The sequence below is a fragment of the Lactuca saligna genome, chromosome 2 (genome assembly GCF_052625555.1).
Source record: "Lactuca saligna cultivar CGN05327 chromosome 2, ASM5262555v1, whole genome shotgun sequence".
Classification (NCBI taxonomy): domain Eukaryota; kingdom Viridiplantae; phylum Streptophyta; class Magnoliopsida; order Asterales; family Asteraceae; genus Lactuca; species Lactuca saligna.
This window is the reverse complement of record NC_136418.1, coordinates 12377897-12391573: the sequence shown is the minus strand read 5'-3', so window position 1 is coordinate 12391573 and position 13677 is coordinate 12377897. Positions and strand designations below refer to the sequence as shown.

The following is a 13677-nucleotide window of genomic DNA, read 5'->3' as shown; positions in this document are numbered from 1 at the left end:
TAGGAAAATTTGTTGGTGGAATGTAGGGTGCGTGTAGCGTGTCAAGCTTTGGTTAAGACCTAAACGCCAAGAAGGTGAGTTTCGTGTGAATTTTGTGGTTGCTTGCATGAAAAGTTGATTCTAAATTATTTGCAATTATATGTTACCGTTGTTATTGCTATGAATATGTGTGTGAAATTTTGTGAATTATTTCATATAAAAGGGTGAAAATGGTGGGTGACATATAGGGAACATGTGTATTTATACGGTCTTATTATTAGTCGTCGTACAGGATGTTAGTACGCGGCGGAGAGCTTACGCTCTGTTTATCTAGCCGTAAGCATATTTGTTGTGCTTGGCGGAGGTACTCGTTCCCTGGAAATGACAGTAGTTCCCTAATATGTCATCAAGGGTGGAAAGAAATGAAAAGATTTATATTGACAAATTGTTGCATTATTTTTATTTTATTGACGTCAATATGCATGAAAACCACGAACTCACTAAGCCCTAGGCTTACCCATTAGAATCTTTAAATGCACGCAACCCAGGAAATAACGTAGCAAGTGGCAGCGGGAATGGAAAGGATAAAGTTCAGACTTGAAGAAGGCGACAAGTTTTGAGGAAGACGTAGCGCACCAAATGTTTAATTAAATTTCTATTTGCTTCCGCTATTATTATTAATAATTACATTAGTATTTGAATCTTGATTTTTGGAAGTTTTGGAACTATGTTAAGTTATATTTATATTTGAAATTTGGGGCGTTACATATCAATCCACACTCATAAAGTTTAGATCATCAACGCTTTTGTTTACCTCAGTCGAAGAAAAAACGATGCTATTCTTCAAACATGTATTCTTCTCCGCCATTCCAGATCCAGAAACCACTGTTGCCAGCGTCGGACAAGAAATGGACACCAGAACAATCCAGTAATAGCAACAATATCTTCCATGTCATCCACAAAGTTCTCGCCGGTGATTCTCCATACATCAGAGCCAAACATGTCCAGGTGATCAATTTATTACTTTCACTTTTCACTGATTGCTGGTTTCTATCCTTTCTTACGAATTCCTCTTTTTAGCTATCATTTTCAGAAAGGTTTCTAGGCTTTTCTTTTAATATTCTTTTTGTAAGGAATCCAAACTATTAAAGTTTAATTAATTTTATAACCGTGGTTCCCACGGGTTATAAACTAGTGTGCATATATATATATATATATATATATATATATATATATATATATATATATATATATATATATATATATGTATATATATATATATATATATATCTTAAACTCACGATCTGCCATCATCCTCACAATCAACTTCTTCTCCGATGATTTCCCTCATCAGCTTTTTCTCCAACATCAGATCATCTACTGTTTCGATTATCTCAACCTCCATCGCCAATGATTCGCTCATCAAGCTTGTCCGTTTCCCTTAAAATCAGCGCCACATCGTCCAAATTTGTAGTCTGTAGCACCTGGTTGTTGGTATGTAAATCTTAATTGAGTATTTTTCCTTTTTAAGCCTTGGACTCGGCGAGTCATAGGTCCGACTCGCCGAGTAGGGACGGGACCCGGGACACGTTTAAGTTGGCGACTCGGTGAGTCCATATCCTGGACTCGGCGAGTCACCGCTGTTGGATGAAACCCTAAGTTTCAGGGGTTTGCACCCTATTTAATCCCCCTTTCCGCCCCCAAGCCAGCCCCTATTCACTCTAAGAGCCATATACCTCGTTCTAAGCCTTGTTTTGTGGATTTGAAGCCATTTGGTGTGTCCTCTTGGAGATTGGAGTGAGTAGGGAAGGAGATCAAGAAGAAGAAGAGGAGGTCAAAAACTTGTGAGCAATTTCAGAGTGATATCTAAGGTATGGCTCGTTTTCCCCCTTGTCTCCATGCTTATGGCCCCATTAAAGTCCATCATGGCTCATTTCCAAGCTTGTATGTGCATCATATTTCGAAATAAGTTGATTGGTCTCTAGATCCAAGCATAGTTGAGCTCCATGAGCTCAGATCCACTACCTTTATGAGCCCATATTGCATATAAACCTTAGATCTACTCTTTTGGTGCATTTTGAACCCTAAAAACCCCATAGATGGATATTTACACGTAAAGTTGGAAACTTTACGTGTTATTCATGCTCTAGGAGCCCAGATCTACGAATGACATGGACTGGATTCGAGCAAAATCGCATTTTTAGCTCTTGCATGGAGCGGACTCGGCGAGTCGCTCATCTGACTTTGCGAGTCCAGTCGCGAGTCTCCGGGTTTGTCCCCTTTTTGTTATGTCGAGTCGTGTGGTGAGTCCAGGAGGGACTCGGTGAGTTGGAAGCCAAAGCTCACCCATAGTGGAACTCGGCGAGTCGATGCCCGGACTCGGCGAGTTCAAGGCAATCTCCTTAGATCAAGATCAGACTCGGCGAGTTGTTCATACAACTCGGCGAGTCACAGTATAAGTTGTTCATCGGATGAAGATGAACTCGGCGAGTTGTTCATACAACTCGGCGAGTAGGATGAAGGACTTGAACATCAGTTTGGAAGGAGAACTCGTGGAGCCGACGCCTAACTCGACGAGTAGAAACATAATTCAGGATAGTCGTTTGGACATGGACTCGGCGAGTTGGCGAGCCAACTCGGCGAGTCGGGTCAACTGGAAGTTGACTCTGACTTTGACTTAGGTCATGATCAGGGGTAAAATGGTCATTTTACCCAAAGGTCAGTTAGCAGTTTTTGACTAAGTGTTTGGTAGGAATACAGCCGGAGGATTTCCGGAACAGCAGCAACAGCAGTCAGACTATTCCCACGAAGATCAGCAGCTACTCCGAGGTGAGTTGCCTTCCAGTAGCGATGGGTCTAAGGCCACAATGCCGGCCCACCAGTAGGAGTTGTATGTTAGATGATTGTCTTTGTGATATCATATAGGTTTGCTACTACCTGATATGTTATATGTTGGCATGATATGTTGTATGTGATAGTAGTAGAGTTCGGTTGCTAGGACCGAAGGGTGGTCAGACACCCCAGATATGTTTGATATTACGTTTGTGTTATGATATATGTGATGGTAGTAGTAGGGGTGAAATAGTCCCCGAGGTTCGGTTGTTAGGACCGAAGGGTAGTCAGCACCCCAAAATAGTTCGACATGGGTAGGTCAGCACCCCAGAATGGCTTGACACGGGTAGTCGGCACCCCAGAATGGCCATACCGGGTAGTCAGGCACCCTAGAATAGCCTGGCAGTATGTATGATATGTATTGTATGGTATGTGGTACGATAGGGGAACTCACTAAGCTTTGTGCTTACAGTTTACAGTTTTGGTTTTAGGTACCTCTTCATCGAAGGGGAAGGAGCTGGCTCGGTAGCGGCACATCATGCACACACATTGGTTTCCGCATTTATTAGATTTCCCTGGGATTTATACTCTGATGTTTCGATTGGTTGTATGACTTGACTTTTGAACATGGTTTATGTTGTGATGTAGTTTGGTCAAACAATGTTTTTATTTATTAACATTTTCTAAAGTAATGTTTTAAAAACGAAATTTTTGGACGTGAAAATTGGGTCGTTACATAGTCATTGTTTCTCATCGATCTCTCATCTCTAACCGATTTTGAAGGCACCGACTCTGATCCTCTATAATTCCATCGAGATATAGAATTAATTATCTTACTGGAGCCACCGCTGGCCATTCAGAAGTTTGGATTTGTATCAATCCACACTCATGAAGTTTAGATCACCAAGGCTTCCGTTTACCTCAGTCGGAGAAAAAGCGATGCTATTCTTCAAACATGTATTCTTCTCCGCCATTTCGGATCCGAAAACCACCGTTGCCAGCGTCGGACAAGAAATGGACACCACCGCAATCCAGTAATTGCAACAATCTCTTCCACGTCATCCACAAAGTTCTCGCCGGTGATTCTCCATACGTCAGAGCCAAACATGTCCAGGTGATCAATTTATTACTTTCACTTTTCACTGATTGCTGGTTTCTATCCTTTCTTGCGAATTCCTCTTTTTAGCTATCATTTTCATAAAGGTTTCTAGGCTTTTCTTTTAATATTCTTTTGGTAAAGAATCCAAACGAATGGTGGTCAATTTGTTCTCAATTTGGTGAGAAAACTAGTTACATTTCTAAGGATCACAATCCGATCGATAAAATGCCAAAGTGAAACCACTCTAAACTAATATTATGATTTGCTTAAGGGTTTATAACTTTACATGCTGATCTTGTAATATTTGTTGATAGTTAGTAGACAACAATCCAAGCAAAGTTGTAGAAATCTAGAAATGTAGAATCATGAGTCATCTTCAAAATTTAGTTTTAATTTTTTGATGTTTTGGAATTGAATCAGGTTATTAGGGAACTTGGTGTGGGCTCACTTACAGCAAGACAAGGATAAATCTAGACAACTGTGGTTGTTTCTTTTTTACTTAGCTAAATTTATATAAAGTTCAACGTTGTAATTACATGTGATTCACATGTAAATCACATAAGATTTACATGTGATTCACATGTAAATCACATGTAATTCATATATGAATAAATGTGATTCACATGTAATTCACAAATGAATTACATTTGATTCTCATGTGAATCACATATAATTCATATATGAATTACGTGTGATTCATATGTAAATCACATATGAATTACATGTAATTCATATGTAATTCACATATAAATTACATTCTATTCACATGTAAATCATATATAATTCACATATAAATTACATGTTATTCGCATATAAATCACATATGAATTACATGTGATTCACATGTAAATCACATATGAATTACATGTGATTCACATGTAATTCACATATAAATGACATGTGATTCACATCTAAATCACATGTAAATCATATGTGATTTACATGTGAATCACATTTGATTCACATGTGACTCATATATAAATCACATGTTTTACATATGATGTCATATGTAAATGTGATTCATATGTGAATTGCATGTGATTCATATGTTAATCACATGAAAATCACATATGTATTTATGTGAGTGCTTTTGCATCAATAATTTTTTTTTTTTAATTTTCTTGTAGATTTGGAAGAAATTGTGGTGCATATTGAAGAGGTGAAAAATGATAAATTGAAGAAAAATAAGGAAATATTAACATGAAGACATCAAAACACTTTGAAATTTGTAGTATTTTATATTTTATTTTGCATCAAATAAAATAATTGTACTATTATGTTTATAGATTAATTAATAATATAAAATTTCATATGATTTACCAACGAATATTATAGTATAAGAAATGTACATATGTGTATTTGAACAAATATGCACATATGCGCATAAAAATTGGCTTTTTAAAAAAAATATTGTTTTTTAAACAAAATTGCAGTTTTTTTTTTTAAATACAATTTTTTCTCAAAAAAAATATAACTTCCTTTGAAAAGAACTAGAATTTTTTTTATTTAAGAATGCAGTATTTTAAAAAAATTGCAGTTTTTGTTTTGAAAAAAAATGCAGTTTTCATTTAAAAAAATTGCAATTTTTTGGAAAACAAAAAATACAGTTTTTTTTTTTTTTTTTTTTTTAAAAAAAAAAGTGTAGTTTTTTTTAAATTGCAGTTTTTAAAAAAAATCAATTTTTTTAAAAAAATTCATGTTTTCTATAAAAATAAATTAAAAAAAAAAACAGCATTTAAAAAAAACAAAAAATACTATTTTTAAAAAAATATGAAAATTTGATTTACAATGTAAATTTTTAGACATTTATATTAATAAGTTAAATAATATAAAAAAGAATAAAAATTAAATTAAATTGGTAAGATGACGATCATGTCCTTAATTAATTAATTTTGATCCAATGTTCTACTTTTAGTTCTCGGATTTTCAGGAAACTATGAGTTCTCAACCGATCTCAAACCATATATATATATATATATATATATATATATATATATATATATATATATATATATATATATATATATATATATATATATATATATATATATATATATATATATATGTTTAGGTTTATTTGAGACAATGCTAATTTTGTGAAATCGTGAGACGAAATGTATAAATAATTTTAAAATGCAAAATAAAAGAAAAAATCCAAAAATTCTTTTTTAATTATTATTTTCGAAACATTATTTAACTAAAAAAAATATAAAAAATAATAAAAAAATACCGTTTTTTTTAAAATATGTGAAATATTTTAATAGAATATTACACTTAAATATTCTAATATGATTTTTAGAATGTTTAAAATATTTTACTAGATTTGCCAGATATATAGAATATATTTTAAATATTCTACTAAAATATGTAAAAAAATATATTTTATTTATTTTTAAAAATTTTTTTTGGTATTTTTTTTTGGAAAATATATATTCATAAAATAATGTTGGAAAAAAAATATTTTCAAAAATTTTCAATTATTTTGGATTTTAAATATATTTTTGTTTTATCAATAAATGACCGGCTACAATTGTGTTTAACTGAATATATTACAATGAAAATGAACATAAACTAAGATGTTGATTCTTTAAACAATAAAACAAAGAGAAAGAAAATTACCAAAAAAGTCAGCGAGTGTTTTCCCGTTGGAGAACCTTCCAGTTGGGTTTCCGTTGATGAAGTCCATTCCGTACGGATAGAAATTAGCCTTGAAAATAGTTTTGATATGGTTATTGTTCCCTTGATCCATTAGTGAGTCCCCAAATGCAATGACTGCTTGTACAGAAGCATTTTGTAGTAGAGTTACCGCTCCTTCGTTGCGATTTAAGTAAAGAGAAGCATATAGAAAAAATAAAATAACCTTCATAACTTAAAGAATTCAAAATTTATAGAGAAGATGATGCAAAACAAATACCAAAGAAACAAATTTAGGATTTTAACACCAATATTATGAATTTGGACTATGTAGCAATTACCGTTTTATAAAGAGAGGTCTAACGAACTTCCTTTTCCTTCACGTGAAATGTTTGTTACGATAGCATGTCACATCGACAAATGAAAATCGATATCGTCGAAAGATTACATCTTGAATTGGGATGGGCCAAAAAAAGTTCGTATTAAAATATTGTTTAACTTTTGATTATGTATTTTTAGCAGCTTAAAGGTTAGCTTTTGCGACGTTTTTGTTTCTTTGGCAAATGACATGATGTTCTGTTGCTTATTTTATTTAGAAACTCGCACCTAGGTCACGTGGATGAAAGCACAAAAATTTACATGCCAAATCTTGCCTTGGTCTCGATCTTTTCTTCCCCTATTAAAAAAAACTGTAAAATCAACCAATATCAACAAAAATCTGATGAATACAATCCAATGTTTATTTAAAAAAAAAAAAAAAATTTCTAATAGACATAAAATCTCTTCTATTTTAAGTTAACACTACTAGAAAACTAGGTGAATTCCCACGGAAATTCATAACGGAATTTTTCCATCGGAAATTAGTGACGGAATTGTGACAAATATAAAAACCCTAATTTTAGTGACTGATTATTGATAAAATAGCGACGAAAATAAATTATTTGAAAAATCCGTCGGTAAACGACAGAATACTAACGGATTGTAAATGAAGTTCTAGACTTGAGGTGTTTGTCGTAATCACCGATGGAAAAGCGTTTTTAGAAAAAAAATCATTTTTTTATTCTAAAACTAATTCTATTATTAATTTTTAGTATTATTAACTATATTATTTTTTATTTTTACAATTAAAATTATATATATATATATATATATATATATATATATATAATTTAATTTCTTCTAATTATTATAGTATAAGTATTTTTGTTATTAATATTAGTAATTAACTATTAATTTTTATAATTAAAATATTATAATTATTAACCAAATAGATTAACTTTATTTATTGGTAATATTAGTATAAAAATAGTTTAGTTACCGTTAAAAATGATAGCAAGTAAATAATTATTTACTTTTTTAATTAAAATAATATAATTATTGTTATTAATTACTATTTATGATAGCTATTAGTGTTATAAATAATAATAATAATAATAATAATAATAATAATAAAATAATAAATTATTAAAATAAATGTTTTTTTAAAAAACAAATAAACTTCTTTAATAGTTCTATTATAGAAATAAATCAATCATTATTATTAATATTAATAATTAAGTAACTAGTATTTTTTATAATTAAAATATTATATTTATTAACCAAATAAATAACTTACCTATTAGTATAATTATAGAAATAATTTAATTAATATTATTAGTATTAGTAACTAAATAATTATATACCTTTTTAGTTAAAACAATGTAATTATTATTATTTATCTAGCTATCGGTATTAATAAAGAATAATAATATAATAAGCGTATTGTGACATCCTTAATTTTATAGTTAGAAAAGACCGATTTGTTTATACTTGGTTTTATAAAATCAGAGTACTCCATTGATTATAAGACTTGCGGAATTTGTTTCCAAAACAAAATATGATAACAATTTATCAAAACATTTCTTAAAAGAAACGTATTTTCATTAAATAACAAAATATCGGGATGTCATGTTCCGATACAGACCGAAGGCAAAAAAATATGAAATAGACGTTACAATAGTTATTTATAACTACTGATTTATAATCCAAAATCTCTCGTCATGTCAACCAACTTATGTTCTTGTGCCACTACCTGTGATACAAAGAAAACGGAGTGGGTCAGGCTTTGGAGTCTATGAGCATATAGGGTTTTCAACCAATAATAATATAATTATTATATTTAATCATCAAACAATCAAACCAATTTCCCACCCTTATTGTCTTCTTTAATCTTAAGGATCTACCCTAAGAATCATCTATCCTTCATTCCTAAGGATCAACCTAAGGAATATGCACAAAGTCCATTGCTGCAAGAGGTTCATATACACAACACTAAATCCATAGCTACCAAGGTTCATCTACACAATACTAAATCTATAACTACCAAGGTTCATATACACAGTACTAAATCCATAGCTACCATTGTTCTTATATAAGGCACTAAGTCCATAGCTGTCAGGGTTTTTAGAGTACACCGGTGAACAAAAAGTTCACAACACCTACAAGTTGCGAACTTGCTAGTGTTCCATAGTCTTGTCTAAAATAGTCTGTGGTTGTCATCCATACTCTGCTGAATGACGGGGCCATCGTTTGGGTAAAGGTTTCACTCATTTTTCACATGTCACCCTCATCTCATGATCTATATCATCTTTTGTCTCCTCCTCAAATTCATTCTTCATCACACACCAACTATTTTTTCTACCAATGTTCTACCCAACATATTTCTATATAAAAATTACAAATACAGCTTAAACCATTTAAAAACTTGTATAAAACATTCATTCAATCATCCATCTCAAGTAAACAAACAATATATAAACATATAACACGTATTTCACAGAAAATACTTCATATCTATGTGTTAGAAGAAAGTAACTACACACTCACTTGTTAAGACGATTGTCGAACAACACTACGACTCTTCAAGTAGAAGTTCTTTTATGAAACCGGGATATCTTCACACACTGAGCTTCTCGTGGGTAGAGCTTCGGCTTGAAACTCTTTTCTCCTCGGGATCTTCGGGGCTTCGGGACTCGCTTCGGGTGTCGAGATGATACAGGGGCTTCTGGGATATAAATTACACGTAAAATAAGGTAATATGGTTGAGAGGAAAGAAATTGAGCAACAAAACTCGGCTGGCCTCGCTTTCTATTTATAGGAAGCTGAAATCCTATGCTCACGTCGTGAGCCACAAGTGCTCACGTCGTGAGCTCGATGTCATGGAATTCGTCATTAGGCCACTTGCCTTGGAAGACGTCCATCACCTGCTCACGTCGTGAACATTGTGCTCATGTCATGAGCTCTGACACAAGGGTTGAAGTTCATGCCCCAAAGTTCAGAAATTCATATCTTTCGCATACGAGCTCCGTTTTCGATGTTCTTTATATGCACGCGTAGGTGAGATTATGCTCTACAAATATCGTTTAGACTTTGTCGGCTATCTTTGATTTAACTTTTATTATATTATTTTTAGTAGGCCGGGACAGGAAAACTCCGTTAGGAATTCACAACTCCTCCATCTGACATCCGTTTTCTTCTGTCTTTTTACCGTTGGACTACTATCAATAGATCTTTGATACTCGTTTAGATTGTTTTGGCTAGAAACCACTCGATCTCATATTCAAACTGTCACACCCCCGAACCAGACGGCGGAAACGTCCGGGGGCTGTCGTGACTCAATTGAATACCATAACATTGAATACATATGAAACATAACAACATTCGTCACCATTCATCAACATAGTACAACCAGTAGTGTTTACATATCATACATTGTTTAAACATTACATTCCCCAAAAATTAATTTGTTCAATTCATACAAAAATAAACCGCAACCGTCACTGGATATGATTTCCCTTGATTCACTGGCTCCCTGAGAATACAAGTATTTTGAAAAACGTCAACATATGAAATGTTGGTGAGTTCATAAGTAGTGTTTGAAATCGAATGTTTGTATTGTTTGAAGAACCACCAGAAAATCCGATATTTTCTGAAAAGATAAGTTTTCGAAAACGTTTGTGAAGATCCATAGGTATGCTTGTTCGTTTCTATACTTGTAAAAAAAATGTTCGTTGAAAATGTATGCATTTCAAATCAGTTCGTATTGAAAACCCTAGGAAAACCCGATGTTCTCCTAGTTCCTTGAATTATGTGATGTTACATTGAAACCATTGCATAGCGTATAGTGTCAGTCCCAGGCGACGTTGGAAGGTTTTCGAGCAGGATTATTTACTACAAACCCGCGTTACACAAACGCCCAGTTTATAGTTATACTAATGACTCCGAAGGCGTCGTCAGTACTAATTGCGTTATCCAATCGCCCTGACTAGGTGAAGTCCCACATCCGAAGAGAAAGAGGTCACGAAGACCCCGGTAACTCCATTAGCCGGTTGGGGATAAAATGTACGAGGGGTCCCCGACCCGCCTCGCATGAAATGTAGACTTTACTAGCAATACCAAAGGACCCTTGGGGACCGGTGGTATACAAGCCATTGAAAGTCCATTTACGTTGTGTCGGATCGGTAAAACCCAACACACCGTAAAAAAAATGTCTTCGGGCCTTAAGATCAGGTCATTGGGCTAGCTAGGCTCAACGAACAAGATTTTACACTTGTGGGGCCCAAAGATGGTGCGTAGACGTCTGTGCACACTCGCATGTATATGTATTACCAAACGTTACTTGTATGAATCGTAGTGTCGTAGTGTTAGTAGTTGTAGATTTCTATTGGCTCGAGACCGAGCCAATTCGTTTAACAACGACTTTTGGGTATTGTAATGTATTGTATTTCGTCGATAGTCGCGGTGCAATTATTTGATCAAATTGTGTACATTGAACTAGTCTTGAAATATTCCTGTTTTCAGCCCCTCATTATTTGTAAAATTTACATTTTCAACCCTTTTTATTAAATACTTCCCGGTTTGGTCCTTAAACTATTTTTCTTGACATTTTAACACCAAAAATTATTGAAATTAATATTTTTCAGCAAATTTTTCATAGAAAACAGTTTAAGTCCTTGAAAATGCAGTTTTCTCGGTTTTAATCCCTTCTTTTCGCAACTTTGACAATTTTGGCCCAAATTGGAAAAGTTTTGCAACTTTGGTCCTTTTTAAATTTAAAAAGCATTTTAAACCTTTGAAAAGGATTTGGAACACTTATAGTCCACTGTTTTACAGAAAGTTACAGTTTTGGCCCTCCAAAACAGAAAAATTCGCATAATGGGCCTTATTGGGCTGAAATTTTCATTTTTAGCCCATTAAGCTTGGAATTTATGTTTTTAATCCCCTAAATGAGTATATTTCCAGAAATTTATTTATTGAAACTGTTTTGGCACACTTCATCCATCAGAATCTGTGAAATGTCAATTTGGGCCCTTATTTTTGCATTTTTCACATTTTAAGCCCAAAATTTGTGTTTTTAACCCAAAGAAAATTATTACTAAACCACTTAACCATTTTTCTTGAAACACTTTGTGTTTAGAAATATATTTGAAGCTAAAATCATTTAACACAAGGTATATCTCGGTTTTGATGGGTTTTAATGCTAGATCCAACATAAAAACACATAAAAGCATACATATAAGCATGGAAATCATACAAGGCATACAAAACACATATAGATCTACACTTTCACTTGTATTCCCCCCCCCCCCCCCCCAAAAAAAAACTCATAAAAACAGAAAATAGGGGGTATGAAGCTCACCTTGGGGTGTTGATTCGGTTTTGCAAGGAAAAATGGAAGGAAAATGAAGTGTTTTTGGCCTTAGCTCCCTTTGAAGAAGATCTCGAGTTTTGAGATGGTTCTAGGATACAAGATCACGATTTTTGCATAGATTAGGAAAGGATTTTGATAACAAAAGAATTTAAACCATAGATCTATGCATAATCTTACCTTAGATGAAGAATTTTGTGGAGATTTCCTCTTGAATGCTTCCTAGAACTCGAGATTTTGGAGAGGGAAGAAGAAGAAGCCTTGAGTGAATTTTAGAGAGAGTTTGTGAGTGTTTTGTGTGTGTGTGGTGTTGCTCTCGGCCGAAACAAAGAGAGAGGAGAGAAAAAGAAGTGACCTTGATATGATGTATGCTTGGAAACATGAGTTATATGCATGGAAGTCCAACATGTAAAGGTGAGGTGGCAACCCAAGGTCAACTCTCCCTTTTCCTTGGGCTTGGGCCGAGAATGGGGAGGGAAGAAGGAAAAATTGGGCTTTTTGCCCCTAAGCCCAACATTAGAGGTAGTTTAGGGTATTTATTGGCCTTATAAATTAAAATTGTGATTTTTATGCTTTATTAAGCTAGGTTAGGTTAAATTATGGATCAAAGCTTGTGATTTATTTCATTCTAGGCCCAATATGACCTAAAATGTTGAAATAAATTAGTGTGGGTCCAATTAGAGCCCAATTAGGGTCCTAAGCCCATGATAGTCCAATTGGAAGCTTATTGGTCCATTTGGATCCAAATAGGAAGTCCTAGTCCAAAATGGACTTAACAAGAACTTCTAGGGTCTCCAATTGTTTGATGACTACTTGTAGTGCTTGTATATTGTATTTGATTGGAGTTTTTGATTCACATTAGGTTGAATGTATAGATTACATGACACAAAATTTCCAGTTGTGACATCATCCCCCCGTTAGAGGGAATTTCGTCCCGAAATTCTGTTTGGAAGCTAGATTTGAGAATGCTAGAATAGGTGAGGGTACTTCTGCTTCATTTGATCTTCGCGTTCCCACGTGAATTCTGGCCCACGCTTTGCGTTCCACCGTACCTTCACGATCGGGATGCGACTCTGCTTAGTACGCTTCACCTCCCTGTCCATGATTTCGATTGGCTCTTCGACGAACAGGAGATTCTCATTGATTTCGATTTCGTCAAGAGGAATGACTAGGGTTTCATCTGACAGACACTTTTTCAGATTAGAAACATGGAACACGGGGTGTACACCGTTTAGCTCTGCAGGTAGTTGTAGTCTGTATGCTACTGGACCTATTCGGGCGACGATTTCGAAAGGTCCAATGTATCGCGGGTTCAGCTTTCCCCGTTTTCCGAAACGTATAACCCCTTTCCAGGGTGAGACCTTCAACAATACTCGATCACCGACCTGGAATTCTAAGGGCTTTCGCCGTTTATCAGCGTAGCTCTTTTGCCGGTCACGCGATGCCT

The 13677-nt window shown here is 34.1% G+C and overlaps 1 protein-coding gene across 1 annotated transcript in view; it reads right to left on the bottom strand.

The window, feature by feature from the left end:
- LOC145028757 (GDSL esterase/lipase At5g42170-like) overlaps positions 1 to 6842 on the bottom strand; it is a 15259-nt gene extending 8417 nt beyond the window's left edge. Inside the window, exon 1 of the mRNA XM_078977502.1 lies at positions 6530 to 6842. Within this exon, the coding sequence (XP_078833628.1) occupies positions 6530 to 6776 (247 nt within the window). The 5' untranslated portion in view covers positions 6777 to 6842. The remainder of the gene's footprint in view (positions 1 to 6529) is intronic.
- Positions 6843 to 13677: the final 6835 nt, after the last annotated feature.